The 19,949-nt window shown below is 39.4% G+C and overlaps 1 protein-coding gene across 1 annotated transcript in view; it reads left to right on the top strand.

The window, feature by feature from the left end:
* ndst2a (N-deacetylase/N-sulfotransferase (heparan glucosaminyl) 2a) overlaps positions 1-19,949 on the top strand; it is a 128,629-nt gene that overhangs the window by 92,711 nt on the left and 15,969 nt on the right. The window contains exon 4 of the mRNA XM_081350990.1: positions 17,098-18,713. Within this exon, the coding sequence (XP_081207116.1) occupies positions 17,697-18,713 (1,017 nt within the window). The 5' untranslated portion in view covers positions 17,098-17,696. The remainder of the gene's footprint in view (positions 1-17,097; positions 18,714-19,949) is intronic.

The following is a 19,949-nucleotide window of genomic DNA, read 5'->3' as shown; positions in this document are numbered from 1 at the left end:
ACCCTATATGATGAGAACTTTAATATTCTGTGACATATTGGACATTGTTGTTGGATTTCTGCTTATAAAATCTATCACATGGTGAAGTTATCAGCTATTTGTGATAGTCTTAAAAGTTCAAATGGTTTGAAAATGATATAAAAACATTTTTAGTAAAATTTGTGTAATTTAAGATTTCATAGTTAAATTATTATATTTCCAGGTATTGTTGCAAATGAGAACTTATTTTTTGCGTGAAACTTTTTTCTTCTTTTTTTGGTTTTGTTTGGTTTTTTCATTGTTTCACCCCAGTCTTTAAACTGATTGTTCCTGTTATTATACAAATCCGATGCAGATAAAAGTTTTGTTTTTTATTTTTAGAGATTATTTTTTATTGTCATTGTACAAAAATACAACAAAATTATGTTTTGTTATATTAACGTATACAGTTAATAATTTTGTTGTATTTTTGTACAATGACAATAAATAAAAAATCTCACAATTTTTTTTTTTTTTAAGTAATTGTGTGAACCGTGTGTAGCACTCATTTCATCAAAATGGTCCTCATCTCTCACTTCCGAGCAGCTCGTCAGCAGCTTGTCGGCATGGTAACAGTCTTAATTCCACTACAGTGAATGAAACTCACTCAGCTGTTTGCTGTCAGTCCTGCAGAGCAGCCATCCAAACCTCACTGTGACTGATCTGCAGAAACACTTAACGCTTACTCGGAGGGCTCAGAAAGTCACATTTCACTTAGCCAAACTAGGCTTTTCTTTGAATCTACTTAGTGTGCGTGTGTTTGAATTGTGTGCTCAGTGCACCTCTTGAGCTGATCAAATTTAAATGTAATTGACCCCAGAACTAAGAGGAGTTTTAATGTGTCTGAAAGCATATGCACACTTCCAGAGCAGGTTATGGGCCAGACCTCCATAGACAATACAAGCTCTCCAGGTCTTAGATGTCATCCTCTAGCATAGGGATGTGCAATATCGCGATTTTAGATTGTGAACAATTAAAATGTCTCCACAATCTGCTTTTGAAGAAATATTGTAGTATCGTGCTACAGTGCACATTCTGTCAGTTGCAGTTGTGGTGAGGCACCCCCGTCCCAACATACTGTAATGCGACGTACATTTACATCACGTTTACGTTCACGTGACATTGCAGTTCTTCGCAATAACAAAAAAATATTATTTGTATGCTTTGTAAAGCCTGCCAGTTAAACATTTTATTAGCGCACGCACACTAAAAGCCTGTCAGAAAACAAGTTGTGGCCTAATATACATGCTGTCGCTTGTCATTAATGTTAATCAAAATAAATCTCTCATTGCTTATCACTGAAAAACTTCAGTAGCTTTAATAAGAATCAATATATTATTTTATACGGTGAAGTCTATGTGGTGTTTTATTTTTACAGTTGTTTATTCAATTTCTTATTTGAATGCAACTGTTAAATATTGTAGCTGGAAAAAATGAAAGCAATGTTTATTTAATTTCTATATTATATTGTTTTTGTCCTATTATTTGTAATTTGCTTTTTTGTTCTTATTTTTAATAACAAAGTTAAAAAGATAAAATGCTTAAATGATCTGTCATTCTTTTTTCTTTTATATTTTTTGTTACCTTGTAAGGCAAAATGTTTTATATAGGCAAATTAGTTTTGCTGTATGCTAAGTGACTTAAGAAGAATCGTAATAAAATTGTGAATCGTGATCCTCCTGAACGAAATCATGATATTTTTTCCAAAATCGCAGACCCCTGCTCTTGCACATCTGTCAGTGAGAATATGCAGCTGGCTCGGCTATGTGCATGCCCGAGGTCTGCATTTTATAAGAGAGACACAAAAAGACTAAAAGATTATCTTGATTTGATATTGTTTGCTCAGTTGAGATTGCATCAGTGTGCTTATTTGTCAACCTGTGTCATCAGCTGCCTCTCTGTTCCTAGATCTTATTCACTCTGCTTCAGTTGGGTATTAACTCTGGATCTGAAATAATGAAAATGACTTGGCACAATAAGAAAGACTTTGTTACTGAATGAGTAGATACTGAGAACTGACTACTGTTGTTGTCGTATACTTTTGTCTCTTTGTCTATACTATATACTATGCCAATAACCCAGCCACTGAATGGAGTAAAGAATTGATTGACAATGAATGGCATTGATTGGAGAGCAGGTAGAGAGAGAGATGAGAGCATTACTGTATTGTGCAACGGGCGCTCTGTGCTCCTCATCCCCCTATGAACTCTGCTTAAACAGAAAATGAGCTGAATTGCTGAGCGAAGCTCTGTCACGGTAATGACATAGGCCATTGTGATCGTTGACTCTCTTACCCAATTGGAGAGCTGTCATTTTCCCCCTCCCCTGGTGTTGATTTGATTTAAGTTTAGACTGTAGAAGTTGAACCTGAGGGGATGAGGGGAGTTTTATCTCACTGCGATCGATGTAGAACTGGGTAAAAATGGATATTTTTTAAATACATTCTTCATTTAAATTACCTGATCTAATAATGATTCTTAATATTCCCAAATGCCTTTTTATTCTGGATTCATGAAAATGTCCACTTTTTAGTATTTTTTTTATTTTGCTTTATAATAGACTTGAACATTTTCCAATTTGGGATCCAAAAATAAGACATTTAAATGATGGTTATTGTTGCTCATCGTTTTTCATTACGGTTAATTGTTTGCAAGTGACTCTATGCAATGAAACTTTAGCCAAATAATCTATCACTTAAGCCAGTTATAAAAATAGCTTATTGACGTCAGAAGTGTTTGTAACCACAAAATACAATAATTTCATATTTCAGCAAGTTGTCTAAAACTAGTAAGAGTTAATTCACCCAAAAATCACAATTCTGTCATTTACTCATCCTCATTGTTCTAAATCCATAAGACGTTTCTTTCATCTATGAAACACAAATGAAGAAATTTGTAATAAAACCTGAAAGATGTCTGCCCATCCATTGAAAGTCCATTCTACGAAAAATTCATAAAGACAATGTAAAAGTAATGAAAGGAACATGGAAGCTCAAAAACCAATGAAGTTTGTTCTTGTACTTCCAAGCAGGTATGCTAGAGTTTGTTTTCCATTCATGATTTTGAGGTCGACCGATAGTGGATTTTACCGATAACTAGGTTGGCCCATGCTGGCCAATAACAGATTACCCAACTGATAGTTTTTAAAATGGATACTAAATGAAAACAAACACAACACGTAAAATAGTGTTGAACTGTATTACAAAAATAAAAGAAACACAGTACTGAACCATGAAAATGTACTGTACTTTTTAAATATAAAATATTTGGATTAATCTGGATTAATCAGTTATCTGTGCCGATTAATCGGCAAAACCGATCAATCAGTCGACCTTTATAAGATGTGCTTATATAATATGTGTTGATCGATGTTTATATTTGAACAAAAGTCTAAATGAAATCTAGATAAATTTAATAATTAATCTGGATTTGTTTTTAAGTTGAATGGTTTTCATTAAATATTTTCAAAGATAAACGAAAGTCTTATGGGTTTGGAATGACATGAGGGATTTTTTGGGTGAACTATCCCCTTAGTTTTTCCATCATTACATTTTCATTAAAGTTTCGAGAGAAAGTATGTGACCAACAGCTGCAACTTTTATTGTTTGAACTCTAGGTTAGCTGACTCCAATTAGCTTTTGCGAAAGTCATTACCCTAGAGATTCTCATACTCTACTTTTCCACACTGTACTCTGTGAATGTGTACACTGTTCGTTAAAGGCACGAAAATGTGTCTCTCTTTGTTTTATCCGTTCACGCAGTCTCTTGACTTAACTGAAGATCAGATCTCATTTTATGACAAATGTATGCAGAAATCACATTCTGTGCGTGTGCACCCAGAAACTCTATCTGGATATCCCTGTGGGTTACAACTGTAGAGATTTTCATAGAAATTCTTTTTGGGTCCATCAACATGCTCGTGTGTGTGTGTGTTGATCTTGCTGTTTTGCTGTTTGTGTTGGCTGTGTGTGGGTGTACAAATGTGTGTAAATGCAGGCATACTCTTGCAAGCGGGCATGTTAGTGTACTTGAATGATTGCCATTATTCTGCTGCCTCTGTATTCTGAGTGTTTAAGAGAGCGAGAGATGGTATGAATGCTTCAATGTCCTGCTTCGTGAAGTGACAATGCTTAACAAAAGCCTGCTCCCCTGTGTGTCCCCGTATATGTGTGTGTGGTCCCAGTAGTACCATCAGCTCTGCCAAGAAGAGAATCGTGGCCCCTGAACCTTACCCCCGACCCCCTGTCTCCTCTCCTGTCCTTCTTCCTGCTCTGTGCCAATTAAGCAAGCACCTTACCAACTCAGCGTACCTCCGGAGATAACTTCCTCACCTAGACATTGAAACCCAGTGCGAGGGAAAGACGTTACCTCCTATTGAGGGCTCTGTCAGCAAGACGTTGCTCTAAAGGTTCGTTACAGTTTAATTTGTCTAATTCAGACCTCCCTGTAAGGAAAGATTCATTATTCAGAGGGGCCTTGCATGCACATCTCCTCAATTGTATAATGATGTCTGCCTGTATTTGTGTGGCGTGAGAGAAAGAGACGTAGTTTAAAGGCAAGTTTGCGCTTGTGGGGTCCTCCAGGATTTTTGTGTGCATGGTGGGATTGATCACAGCATGAATGGAGGATACTGGCAAGCATCTTCCTCGGACAGATACAAAGTGAAAAGATAACTGCAGAGAAGTTGTGCCAAAGAAATTCTAATTGGAGGAAAGAGGCATTTTGGTTTTTGTGGTGGATGGGGGAGGGTCCTAAACCCCGGGCCAGAGAAACAGAATGACAATACTGAGTAGAGAAAGAAAGCAAGGTCGCTCTCAGAATCAGATACACACGCACGCCCCCCCACACCACCGTCGCTTTTTCTCACGCCTACTCACACAAATGAAGAGTTCACAGAGGCAGTGTTTGCCACTGATTGGCCAGCTGTGGCAGCATGCTATCATATAAAAGCCAAAGGGAGCTGCAAATTCAAACTACATTTTTCTGTTGCACTGTGTTACTGTAGCACCTTGGGTAGAGGATGTGGGCGGTTTGTGGAAGTGTAACTTGACAGCGAGAGTAGATCAATTGTCAGTTGTCATTTTGCCTCTCTCAGTGTCTTTGCACAGTGTGACCAATTAGAAAGCTCTAAATACCCATGTCATGATGACACTGGTGACAGAAGCTGGCCGTGATTGGCCACTGTGACATTGCTCAAGAATATATAGATTTTTACCATTCCCTTCTCTATATATACTTTGCACAAATATGCTCTGAAACACACACCTTTCTGCAGTCTCTGCTTTCTCTCTTTAAAGCGGTTATTAAGCATGTTATTGAATACATTAGAGAAAAGAGTTAGAGGAGGAAAAAAGGAGACAATCTTAAATTTATGAGTCTCAGTCGATTTTCAAGAGCGAGTTTAATTCATTTGTTGCATGAACAGAAACGGTGTTCTTCACCTCAACTTCACCTCAAAGGATGAACGGAGTGGGCCGAAGTGTCAATATGAATCAAATATGTATTCGTTGAAGATGCAATTTGAAGTATTTATTATTGTCACTGTCACAATGGTTACACGCATTACTCAAGGTTATAGCAAATTAGGGGAGGGAAATTACTATTTACAGTACATGCGTCAGATTAAACCATTGTATCAGGGTTTTTTTTTTTTCAGTAACTTGTATGTTTTTATTACAAACCTAAAGCATAGAAAATTACTTGAAATCATAGCTGGCCAACTTAAAGCAACGTTCAAAGTGCATGTCACTGCACTTGCTGCAGATTAACTTCAATATTGAAATAAGCATGCACTGTATTTCATTACATTGACTGTGTTTTTACTGTGTCTGGTTGTGTTTTTAATATGGAATTCAAAATGGTGTAATTCTGTTTAATTCTGTTCCATTCAGTTGCAGTCTGTCTAGTTGTAGAAACCCGTTCTGTGCATGTGTGTGCACTCTTTCCAGGGTTTTTCGTTTTATTAATTGTATGTAAATTTGTCATGCTGTACATTTATAATGTTGTGAACCCTAAATTCAGTTATAGCATTTAAAAAATTATGAACTAATTATCAGCCAGAATTTTTTTCCTAAATTGTTTTTGTGATCATTAGTATCCTTTCCAAATACTCAAGCTCGTACCTAGTATGCACAGACGAATTTGAGTAAATACAGTCATCAATTCCAAACACTGGCAGTGTGAGCCTTGGAAAATCAAAAACGATCAGTTCTCTTTTCGTGACTATTTTTGAGAGGTGCTTTTGTTACAGAAGTAGGAAGGCAGTAAGACCCTCTACTAGATTTCAGCTGAGTGCCACCATGACGATTGTAGGTATGTGTGCTCCCTTCAGCAGAGCTCCTTCAGGGGCTGCCTTTGATCAGAGCTTCCTGTGAACTCCTCAGCGACCCAGCCTGCTTTCACTCCAGGAGGACGGACATTGCTAAGGGACAGTGCCATCAACTCTCCAAATCTGCTGCCTCGTCTGCACACCGCCAGACATCAGAAAGCATAAAGATAGGAGGAAATAGCATCCCACTCTTAGGGCTTTTCAAGATGACTGGTCTCCTCTGCTCAGAGATGTACTTGGTTAAAAGACACTTTTAAGGTTATTTAATAAGTTCTAGAAGTTTCTGACTGGAAGTGGATAGAGAGGAACTTCTGTTGAATGCGTTTTGACAGTGTGGTTTCACTTCATACTATTAGAAGAGGTTTAGGGAAAGACAACAACAAGCTCCTCACTTTTATTTTAGGCAAGTATATTTTGAAAATGAGAAGTAAACAAGCTCTTTTAGCGTATTAGACCACACTTTGCGTTAAAGAACAATCTGAGAGTCAATGGTACATGCCAACATCAGCAATGATGTTGCTGCCAGGATGCATTGTTTTGAGCAACAACGTGAGGTGCATTAGCTAGTTTGTGCAATAGACTGTGACTAATTCCCTTACTGCTCAGACTCATTGCACTTTTTTTCACCAAAATACGTGAATATTGCATTACAAGTTGCTCATGTTAAAGCAGGGCTTGACATGAACTTTTTTTGCTCACCAGCCAATGTGGCTAGTGGTTTTCCAAAGTTAGTCGTTCAGAATTTTCACCGGCCAGAATTTTTACATCGATACCATGGTTAAAAAAAAAACCCCTGCCATATACATGTGGGTGCTGTGTAATGGCAGATGAGGTCAACAGTCTACCTCCGCAATCTCTGTCCTAAATCTGCCACCAGACCTGTGCTTTCAGGACAAACCTCAGGACGAGTTTCCTCTCTCTCATGCTCAGCAAGTGGAAATACGCTGTACTCCAAAGACTAGTGCTGTCTAAATACTCGCTTGTAAACTCTGAACACATTGTCCATGCTAAACACACCACACATTTTTTTTTTATTATTATTATTTAGTAAGCTGTCTTATAGTATATGTACTAATCACCCAGTCGACACATTGGAGTTCTAGAATCCACATTTCAAATCCAGTGTTTAAATAAAGCTGAAAATAATATGTTTGAAAATAGTTTTTTAAATGTATAAATATAGCTGATATTAGGTTCAAGTGCTGTAGCCTGCTGTGGCTTGGTGATGCTCACAAGTAAGGTAAATAAAACACCTGTAATGATGGACATTGCTGAGGGAAATATGATCCGGCCTTATATGTTCGAGCCGGACTCAGACCCCAAATCAGCGACGACAGGAGACAACGTTTTTTTCGTTTTTTTTTTACTTTCGGCGTTATTGTAAGAGTATTATAATTACCGTTACATCAATGCTGCATGCAGATTTAACGTTAACGCTAATTTAAACTGTCTGTAAACAAACTCCCATGTGTACCCATGCAAGTACACTAAACGTTAGTTTCTGTTAGCAAAACAAAAGACACAGAGACTGAGTGAACTCAGTCTGACCGTCTTTAACTCAGTAAAAACAACAGACACCAACAGGGCCAGTTTCTGTAACTTAGGAAAACAAACAACATATTTTGTCTTGTTTCCAACAGATATTCTAACAAAGCTTGTGGTAACCATAGACTGTACAAAACAACACGTCAGCATCAATTTACCATATCCGTTTACAAACTAAAATTTCAGATTATGCTGGTTCCATAATGTAACATAAAATGTGTTAGAAGTTTATTTACGGGTTGCGAATAAGGTCGGGCCCAACAATGTAGGGACTGTAGAATCTTTGAGTAGCTTCTTTGAAAAACTGGCATTGAACTGTGCCTGATTTATGAAGCAGTCACTTGTGAAATGTGCAGAACAGACGGTTAAGGTCGAACTAAATTGCTGTGGTATTTCCGAATAAATAAACATTAGCCACTGGTCTCTTAAATTAATGTTGTTCGGAAGCATGTGCAATGACTGTGGGCATTGCTCGGGGTGGTGACTGAAGGCGGTGACTGAGTAGTTCTGACGTCACATTTTCACGGAAGTCAACACGGCTTGTGAAAACAAGGCACCACTACTTTATGCAGGCCGTGTGCATTTGCATTGACCGTTTTGAAATTTATATGGTAGTTACATTCCCCCAGTTGTATTGAGAATATTAAGAAATTTCAGTATTGTTTTACATGAGTAGCTCTCGGCCACTTTCATTTTTTTTAAAGTAGCTCTCAAATGAATTGACTATTCAGTCATGCCTGTAACATGTTCAACCCTGACCTTACCACTCTTCTGGTTTGATTAAAACTTTGGCCTGCACACTCAGAATTCTCTGTTTTCATATGAGAGGCAGCCAAGACAGTTAAATTGTGTAAACAGGACTCATCTCTCTCTCTCTCTCTCTCTCTCTCTCTCTCTCTCTCTCTCTCTCTCTCTCTCTCTCTCTCTCTCTCTCTCTCTCTCTCTCTCTCTCTCTCTCTCTCTCTCTCTCTCTCTCTCTCTCTCTCTCTCTCTCTCTCTCTCTCTCCTCCTCCTCCTGCGCTCATCCTTCACTTCTCAATAATGATACACAGCTCTACCTATCACTCTCTCCCTGCCTCTATTGTATTTTCCGAGTCTTTTAAGGGTGTTCACATTAGCAGCGATTTGTAATGAAAAGAGACCAGAAGTCATTTGTTTTTGAGGATAGTTTTTTTTCTTGCCTGCTTGATACCATTGGATATAGCATTCGATTAGGAACACCTACTAGTGAACTACTACTGTATAGCCACTAGGGATCAAATGGTGGTCAGCATGAACAGCCTTTTTCACACCATACTTATGAGATCAGGGAGGCCTGGGGGTCATCCAGCAGACAGGTGGTCAGATTCCTTCATTCTGCCTTCGGAACAGGCACGTGTCCCCCATCCCACACACACACACACACACAGTGGGTGGCCGGGTTTACTCGACTCTGCAGCGTGCAGGAGTGGAAGGTTTATTCTCCAAACAGCCGTGTGTGGTGCTGCGGTACGGGAACAACTTGATCTCGAGGTAAATGGAGCTCAGGCGTGTCCTCAGCCTCTCCTGAGCTTGATTCTTGTCGCTGCAGCTTTCTGCTTTCTCAGTCCCTACCCCTCTGAATATCTCTAGACCAATATTGGCCAACTGAAATATACTTGTAATTACCAGCCCAGTCACAGCACAGTTAGCATGTGGCAACTGAGCCTGCACACTCTCTTTATCTCACACACATATTATGACTTTGATCACATGCACTTCTGTATTGTGGTGACGCTCCAGAGCTTGGATTAGCAGGGATGATAGGCATGCCATTCTCACCAGCAATGCAAATATTTTGACATGGCCTTCCCGATGCCAGTGGGCTCATCACGGGTGCCACCTGCGAGAGAATGAGGAAGAGGCGTCTCTGACTGACTGCCTACTGCAGCGCGCTCTCTTGACAAATCACCCCTCTAATGAGGTGCCATTTTTAATCATTAAATATTTATTCTGCAGTAATGAGAGAGATTAGCCCTCAATATTTTTCAGTGTGGGAATCTGCTAATAGAAGTTTTTTTTTTTTAAATCACTCTTTCCTTCTCTCTGTAATGAAACATTTTATCTGCTTCCCTCCAGCCATTGCACTGTAGCAATGCTTGTTGTCATTCCTAACAAGATCTGGTCTCTCAAAATCTTTTGATGTTAAATTAACAAAGAGTGTTGGCAAGTGTAGATGAGTAGGATTTTTCTGATCATACTTTACTCTGAGTCATGAATCTCACACTTGTGTGGCCACTCATAGGGAGTTGTTTCCTCAGTGAGACTTGTGCGGCATTCCCAGTTTGATTCAGTTCTTGAATTTGAATTGAGAATGTAGGACTGCAATTTTAATTTTAAGGTAGAATTAAAATAAGTTGATTTTTTTTTTTATTATTACATGGAAAGCATGATTTGTCAAGACAAGCTTTTAATGTTGCTTTGAGTGATGTAAATATGTAAATAATTTAAGTCTTTAAGTGTGAAGGTTTATAGGCCATAAGCGTCCGTCCGTCCGTCCGTCCGTGGGATGTGGCTATTTCAATTTAAATTCCAATTCATGTATTTAAAGGAAGCCTATTCTTTAGCTGACCATATGACAGACAAATGAATGACTGACAGCCAAATCTGATAAGCTTGTAAGTCATTCGCCGGTTGTTATTCGCCATTTTGTCCACCAAACTTACTGAACTGTCTATGACCTCCTTTTTTTTTCAACATTATGGTAAAAAGGTGTTGTTATGGTACATGTAGATACTAGGTATCTATAGAGTCTAGTGAATGGAACTGTTCATTTAGTTCCTAAAACCAGCCTGTAATCTCCAAAAAGTGTTTGATCAGTCTATGTGGTAGACTGCATGAATAACACTTGCAAATTTTGAATTAATGTCCAAAAGCAAACGTTTCTAGGTTTGCGTGTAGGATGTTGACTGTTTGACTCCTTGACACTTGTGTAGATTTCCCCTTGTAATTTCACTATTTTCTTCTTTTCTTTTCTTTTTTTTTAGCACAATGATACAGTGCATTTAAAGTAATTTATTCCAAAATCATCAGGTACAACAGCAAGTTAGCAGACTCCCTACATCATTTTACCCTTGTAACACAATTGTGTGACTGTCACCATAAGATGTTGCATCTTATTCTAAGATGGTAGCTCTCATAAAAAACTGTGACCCAGATTTGGAGACTGCTGATTTAAGCTTGTCCCAGTTGTGTTAGTTATTTACTCTCTTTGTCCTCTCCAGTTAAGTCTGGCTCGCTAATTGCTGTCCTGTAATCCCACAATTAACAGAAACTGCACTGCAAGAATTATCAGCGGCCAGCGACAGTGAATCCTGCCAGAGCTCTTCAGCATGCAACTCACATCAGTAAATCAGCTTAGTTTAGGTAATTCCTTTTCAGTCACTCATTATACATTCTGTTTTTGCACTATTTTCAGAGAGGCAGAAAGAGAGAAGCCGGTGTTCTCAAAAGCCAAACACAAGCAGAGCTTTATCAGCACCGCTGCCCTCATTCTTACATAGCACTCTGAGAAATGGACGGGTAAAACAAACACTTTAAAGACGTAGTTTAGCCGCACTTCATATGCCCAATTGATGTCTGAATGGGATGAAAAGCAGCAAAGCTCTTTTATCTCCATCCACACTAAAAGAAATTCACAGAGTTGATAGACAGAGTTCAGCTCGCAGGAAGATTAAAATGGAACTGACTTTTAGTTTTCTGATTTTTTTCTGTTTTTCCCCTCTCAGCTGAAATCAGAAATGCCACGAAGAAGACAAATGGCGGTGGGGGGGGATGGGGTTTATCCTTTCTTCTTTGGTTTTTGTTCGGCATGCGTTTCATGCACTAGAGTTGAGTCTATTTGGTGTGTTATTCATGGTGAATAATCAGAGGGGGGCAGCGGCCTGTGGAATTTGACGGTCAGCATTGTGGTGTTTGGGTAGGGAAGGCTTGACCCTAGGGTTGCTGGGGCAGAGAGGCTGAGGAGAGGGTCCTCACTTCATCTCTTTGTCCCAAACATTTGTGGTTCATGCAAGCATTGAGTTTGTCACCTTGTGATGTCTCGAATTCAGGGATGCAAAATTATAGCTCAGATTAAGCCACACTCTTCAGCTGTTTTAAAACATTTCCTTTGATTAAAAATAAGCTGAGCTGTTTTTTCAACCGTCCCCCACAGCTTGTAAATTCTACAAATAATTTGCATGTTAATTGTCCCACAGGATTGAATCCATCTAAAGATTTTTTTTCTGTTATTAAATGGTTTTGTTATTGTAGAAGCGCTCTTTTTTTTCCTTGAAAATTGGATGTAGCAGCAGGTAAGCTGCAGGCTCATTAAATTTCTCCACACATAGTAGCAGTTTAAAGTGCTCTTTTTTTATACGTAGTATTGATTGAAGCGGTCTGGTTTTCTTGCAAGTGTGTGTCTGTTTGTTTGTTTGTTTGTTTGTTTGTACAGGCGAGATGCCCATGATGCCCAGAGGTCTGCTCACCTGTGGCTCAAATACAATATGACCTTGGGGCCTAATGATAGCCCCCCTCCTCCTCTTTGCCCAGAGACCTTAATTCTCTGCGCATTGTGTGTGGAAGCCCCCTGCTGGTCACTTTTACACTGCACCATGACTCCTGTAGGCTAATTAAGGCTGTTTGCCAAGGCAAGCATCACTATTTGCACATAGTTGGGGTTAGAGGTTGAAACAGACCCCTAACCACACGTATTAAAATTTGGTGTGTAACGTGTCCCACACCATTTGTGCAAAGGAAATGAAAGAAACCTCAAATCACTGTTGCACTATTCTAGAGTTGCACTATTCTAAGACTGCAGACTGATGGTAATATGGGTGAATAAATCACATAGACGTCCATTGAAGCTATATATATGGAGCACAACATAATAGAGACTTTGAGGTGGACTCTTTTGACTTGGGTCATTAGGCAAACACCCAGAACACCCTAGCAACCACATAGCAATATGTTAAAAAGCCACTCGAAAAACAACTTAGCAACTGTGTAGCAGTGCCTTGGCAACCACTAACAAAGCCTTAACTTTATTTATTTATTTATTTGTAAAAGTGTAGTTTGGTATAGATAAAGTAGTGCTAATGCATTTACTTCACAGCTGCTGTTTTGATTTGAGTTTGTATCTGATTTCTGTTAGCGGTCAAGATACAGGTTTTTCCTGTATCTTGACAGCTCAAAAAATGAAGTTGGTCTGGCGTAATTCGGTTAGAGCAGAAAGAAACTGAAGTGATGAAAACCTGAGATCCCACATGGCCCTCATAAAAGCTCAGCCAGTATGGGTCAGGGGATCAGAGGTCATATTGGTCATGTGAGGCATGGCAGTCTTGAGGGGTAATTTATGCAGCACCACAGGAACTAGTTCCCTCCTGGTTGGTAATCTCACGATGTACACTTAACATGCTGTTCTAACCCGGTGAAATGCCATTATATGATTAAACCCATCTTTTTCATGTAAATCCCATTTTGTCATAATCAACCTTGACGGGACACACAAATGTGATTTTGCTTCACTCTCAGTAGGGGTGGGCGATACCAAAATCTTATATCAGGATATGAGTAATTTTATTTCACAATAATGATATACAGTATATCACTTTAAATAACGTTTTTAAGATATCAACATTTTTGATACCATTGAGAAAAAAAAAAAAAAAAAAACTCTCAAGCCTACTGAAGACAAACAGTGATAACGAAAGAACAAAGAAACTAATTACAAACATATAGGAAAACTAACTACAATAGAACAAAGGCACAGATGAAATGGACCAAGCACTGGAAATAAGAAATACTACATAAATTGTACAAAGTAATCAAATGTATAAAAGCCCTGCATAGTCTTTACTGTGTAAAGTACATTTAAATATACATTCATTCTTATTAAAGTTACAAAAGTGATTCAGTCAAGAGCAGTGAGAGATTCTCTCTATTTTTGTTTTATTAACATTAATGACAGACGACAGTAGGTAGATTTTGATGCTGTCACTTTGAGACCAAACGCACGGATCCAATATACTTGTGCGTTCTCTTTCTCAACTGTTTACGTTCACCTAAATTACTGTTTACTTGCAAAGACAGTCATTTTGACACAGAAGTATGTGTATTTAACTGTTCAAGCCCAATTAGGCTGCATAAAAGCACTGTTCGATCCTCACGTGCTCTGAGCAGCAGCTTCATCTGCACACGGCGTCTCTCAGACAGCGTTCAGAAACCATCTCTCTGACAGCGTGCATATAGCAAAATTTGTTTTTTGGGGTTTTTTTGCTCCTTATTGCACTTTGTGGGTTTAAAATCACTTGAAAAAGCGTGCAAATAATAAGCTTTCATGACCACGCAGCACAACAAAGTCACATGAGCGTAACAGCGGTAGAGACTCTACCGGTTAATCGTGTCTACCGGCATATCGCCCACCCTTAACTTTCAGTGTGGGATAGACAAATTAGCACAGGAAGCTTATTGTTTCCCATATTTTTGTGAATACGTGTGTCTTTTGGTATGTGCCTGTATGTGTGTCATATCAAGGTGATAACATCCGTATGCACCTGTTCACGCCCCTGTCTAATCAGTCATTTGTCTTGCTCTTATACATGGTCTCACATTTACTCCTTCCTTCATTTTGTCCTCATTCTGCCACAATAACACCGTTCTGTATTACCAGGAAAATCGTAGTGCCACAGGATATAGATGCAAGACTTTCCATTTTGTTGCTAATAACAGAACAATTCTAATAAATTTCCTGATTCTCTTCATCTCTGTGTCTCTCATGTCAGGAGTGCATATTCATACCAACATCATTCAAATTGCTGGAGGTCAGCGAGTTGCTGTAGCTAGTAGACAGCTAATTTACTATAATATTAATATCTCTCTTCCATGCACATATATACACACACATTTTTAATTATTAAAAAAAATGAATACTTTTGACAGGTAGTTTGGAATAATTAAATGTTTTTGTGCTTTTGAAATAACTCTTTTATGCTTGCCAAGGCTACATTTAATCTCAAATGGAGTAACAATTTATATTGTGTAATATTATTAAAAATCAGTTTTCTATTTTAATGTATTTTAAAATATAATTTATTCCTGTGATGAGAGAGCTGAATTTTTAGCAGCCATTACTCCCGTCTTCAGTGTTATGTGATCCTTCAGAAATCATTCTGATATGCTAATTTGGTGCAGAAGAAACATTTCTTATCAATGTTGAAACCCGTTTTTGCGGCTTAATATTGTTATGGAAACCAATGTACTCAACCATTAAAAAATCTTTTAAAATTTCTCTTTTAAAAAAAAATAAATAAACATTTATTGAGCAAGGACTCACTACAAAATATTCATATTTCAATAAATCCTGTTCTTTTGAACTTTTCATTCATCAAAAATCTTTCCACAAAAATGTTAAGCAGCAAAAACTTTCAACATTGATAATAAGAAAAATTATTAAAAATTGAGCACAAATAATATTTAATAATAACTGAGCACTAAATAAGCAAATTAGAAAGATTTAAACCATCATCCTTAAAAACTTTATCACTACGAGGGAAAATGTAATACTCTCAAACATGCATACTCTGCTTCAATACAGTGAAAGGCTTATTAGTTAGCAGTGATTTTCTGCTGCCTCGCTTGCCTTTTCCTTATCTCCTTTCTTGACCATCTATTATTCCTTCTTGTTCTTGTTTTCTCCTCCTTTGCATCTTATTTCCTCCTTTAGTCACACTCCCCCATCTTATTTCCTCCTGTGCTCATGTTTACCATTACTCTGTAAGCATGTTTGTTTCCTGACGAGAGTAGTGTTATAAACACAAGATATGCATGGCCATCCTGATAATTTCCTGGTCGAGTTCAGCTCTGAATAGTTCATGATTGCATTCTCTGACTCAAATGTGAAAGCTATTCTCCTGAGATGAGAAGTGCTTAGTAGTACTCTCATCCTGGCTTTAGCAGCACATGCCATGTGAAACCGTTCTACTCAGTGATTCAGGGCTGCCTTTCTTTCTCTCACGCCCTGTTGCTTTACCATACAGATAATATAATGTTGAATTAGATACACTGATCTGAGTGTATCTTTATGATCTCATGAATTGCAATGTGTTGTGATGGAAACCTGCTGTTTGTGTGCACTTGTATTTGATTGTGTGTATGTTTTGAACTAATGTAGAACTGGTCAGTGAAGTTAGAGTGCTCCCAGGCTAATAATAACCTAGGTTTCCGTATCAGGATGTGTTCTTCTGTAGAGTTCATTCTGAGTTTGATCAATTTAATACAGCTGAGCACTTTGCTGTCATCCTCTTTTTTTCTTTGTAATTATTCTTGCCAATTATTATTTGCCATCTCTCAGACAGGTGAATTACCAAATTACGATTCTCTGAATTAATTATTAGCTTTGAGGGTGGAAGTAAAGTTTCTCTTTTCTAGTGTCTTTTCATTCCTTATGCTATGTTTCTCGTTTCCTTTATTTCTCTCTCTTAGCTTATCATCTGTCCTAGACAAGGTGCCTTTGACCAAAGCACAGGCCATGCTTGTCCATCTGTGGGAAAAATGATCCTTTAAGTGCCAGCCCTGATTTATAGTTACAGCATGGCTAGCATTGATCATGTCAGAGACTGATAGTCGGCTGTAAGCTGACAAAGCCTCTCTTGGTGGGGAGAGGAATGAGAAAATGTGCCTGGAATCCAATGATTTCCGTCTCAAGCACCTTGAAACTCAATCTAACTGTTAACTAGTTCTCTCCTATGGAGAATATTTCAGATATTCTCAAGTTTACAAACAGTGCATTCCAATCACAGTTTTGAATTACCCAACATCTGCCTTCCCATGCTCTAATTAGTGTACTGTTTAAGGTTCATCTTTAAAACTGTTCCAGTCACTGGAACAGTGACCATAAGGTCACTTACAGTATATCCAAAAGGTCAGTGATCCCTCTATCCCACCTGTAATGCTATCTTACTGGAGGACAAGAGCTCCAGGACTATTTTAGGAGTCATGAGAAAAAAGAAGACTCCATGGTAATGTAGTGGTCCGCATCAACAGTCACACTAATGGTAAAATCACATGGCCACTTGGAAGTATAGAGAGTGATGCAGCATTTGGTCATTCTCTAGGCTTAAGATCTGTTTGCTTCCGCTTGCTTCATGCACTCTTTAAAAGGTGTTTGATGTTTGAACTGATTGCATCTCTCCTCTCTCTCCATTTCAGGTTCTGACTCAATGGTGAATGTACTGTCCATGCTGGGCCTCTACTGGGGGCCATGTTCCCCATCCTGCCCTAGTGGTGAACACCCTCAGAGTATTTGCTGCTGAGGCCAGCGGGGCAAGTGGAGCACCGGCCTCGAATCTCTCCAAAATATCCAAAAGAGCCCTCTACACCGAGAAGCACATGCTTATTTGAAAGTTTGGTGCACAGCAACACAACAGCTGATCCTTTGTTGAGTGGTGGTGGAGTGTCGAGAGAGATCAAGAAACCTAATCCTCTTATCCCAAGACGCCAGCCAAGAGTGAGTGCACTCAGGGAACACGTGGTGGGGGTGAAAGTGCTGGTTGGAGGACTGGGGCTGGGGCTAGAGGCAGCAATCAAAGCGGAGACACACGTCATGGACTATGGGGGCCATGGTGACCTAGCATAAATGGCTACTCTTGACCCAAAGCTTGTGCCGGTGTCTGCTGCTCAACCTTTTTCCTTTTTCCTTCTCTTTTCCTCTCTGTTGTCCTCCTCTTGCTGCGAACATTGCAACGGTCATCCTCTCAGCCGCCCCTCTGCCCCCCTCTCTTCCCCAGTCCCGCTTTCGCATTGTGGCCATGGGGCTGTGGAAGTTAGTGCGGGGCGTCAGGCAACTAGAGCTCCACCGCCTCATTCTGGCGCTCATCGTCTTCTGCCTGCTTTCCATGGCTTTCCTGGCCTACTATGTCAGCAACAGCCCTAAAATTAAAGAGGCGCCCCCTTTGCCCTTCAGTGACTGTGGAGTTGTCGCGGCTGCAGCAGGAGGGCAACGGGCTCCTCTTTTCCTGCCAACTTTCACAGGCCGGCAGAGGACGGTTAAAGTGGTGGATAACTCTCGAACGGAGCCTGTGGTGCTTGTCTTTGTGGAGAGCATTTACTCTCAACTCGGACAAGAGATTGTAGCTATCCTCGAGTCCAGCCGCTTCCGTTACCACACTGAGATTGCACCGAGCAAAGGCGACATGCCTACATTGATGGAGCGCGATGTTGGTCGCTACGCCCTGGTCATTTATGAGAACATTCTCAAGTATGTCAACTTAGATGCTTGGAATCGTGACCTGCTGGATAAATATTGCGCAGAATTCGGCGTGGGCATCATCGGCTTCTTTAAAGCCAATGAGAACTCCTTGCTCAGTGCCCAGCTGAAGGGCTTCCCGCTCTTCCTGCACTCTAACCTGGGCCTACGGGACTACCACATCAACCCAGCTGCCCCATTACTGTACATCACTAAACCCAATGAGGTGGAGCAGGGCCCACTCCCTGGTGATGACTGGACGGTCTTTCAGTCTAACCACAGCACCTACGAGCCTGTGCTTCTCGCCGTCACAAAGTCCTCAGAAGCACTGGCCCACCTGGGCCCCCACCGAGCCCTTCATGCCACTGTAGTTCAGGACCTTGGCCTTCACGATGGCATTCAAAGAGTGCTTTTTGGCAACAATCTGTCGTTTTGGCTGCATAAGTTGATTTTTGTGGATGCCATAGCCTATCTGACAGGAAAAAGACTCTGCCTGTCCTTGGAGAGGCATCTGCTAGTTGACGTGGATGATATATTTGTGGGAAAGGAGGGGACGCGGATGAAGGTGACAGATGTGAAGGTACGTGTCTCTTCTATCTTTGTTAAAGAGATAATTTACCCAAAAAATTCTGTCATTTACTTACTGCAATGACATTTTAAAACTTTGTGACTTTCTTTTTTTTCTCTGGTTTGGAAATACATTTTTGAATAAAATTTTTTGGGTGAACTATCTCTAAGTTATTAGGCTGCTCAGTGTTGTTTAACTGTGAGCATTCACATTGTTCTCTCAAACTCATCATCTCAACTGTTGACGTAACGAGCAAAACGTATGTTCTCGAAATGGGTAACGATGTATTGGCTAACAGATAACATGGTACACACTACGCAGATGATGCTCTGAGCACTGTAGTGTCATGGAGAGGCTAACAGCTAGTACTCAGAATAATGTGCTTGTTAGAGCAAGGGATAATTGCTCTGTTTGGACAATGTGCCTATTAACCTCCTATTTATTAGCGGCTTTGCCAAAGGGGCTGGTTACACAGACTTATGAATCCCTCCCAGTTGTCATCATCAGGTTGTGTAGAAGCTTTCAGCCTTCCACAAAATGCAAACCACACTGCTGACTGTGGTCTGTACACCCTCATGAGCCATAAATGTGTAGTATACACTTGCAAAGAGAGACACCACCTGGAGGTCATCCTCTTTGAAAATAGTCAAAGTAAATGAACTGCTCTAATAAGAAATATGTCAATTAATGTCTCATTTGCATTGACAACATAAAGATGTTTTTTAGCAAAAACATCTGAGTCAGTCAAAATTAGTTTACCATCAATTATATTTGACAAAGTTAGCAACATTTAGTTTCATATGCAAGGGATGTGGAGAAAAGTACATTGATGATTGTATCAATTGTACTTTTCTTTTTGTCTTTGACAATTTTAAATTTGACGTGCTAAAATGGCGAATGGATATCTGTAACGTCAGCATAATGATCAAAAGTAGATTTTTATCAGCATTGATTTAAAATATTTATTTTTCTGTTTGAGGAGTAGCTTATGCATGAACACAAGAATTCTATCATTATTTCTGTCATTACTTACTCTACCTCATGTCATTCCAAACCTGCATGACTTACTTTCATTGTGAACAATAATATGACCACTTTGTTCCATATAATGGATGTAAAAGCACCTGTTGCTGTCGAGCTCCAAATTTACAAGGGTTTGGAATGACTGTGATGATTACAGAAATTAAATATTTAGGTGAACTATTCCTTTAAGTTTCTGCCAAGTCTGTATAACATGGGTTGGGAATC

Source organism: Scardinius erythrophthalmus (assembly GCF_964197995.2).
Source record: "Scardinius erythrophthalmus genome assembly, chromosome: 21".
In the NCBI taxonomy this organism is placed as follows: Eukaryota; Metazoa; Chordata; class Actinopteri; order Cypriniformes; family Leuciscidae; genus Scardinius; species Scardinius erythrophthalmus.
Note: the sequence above shows the minus strand (reverse complement) of the source record. Positions and strands in the feature narration are given on the sequence as shown.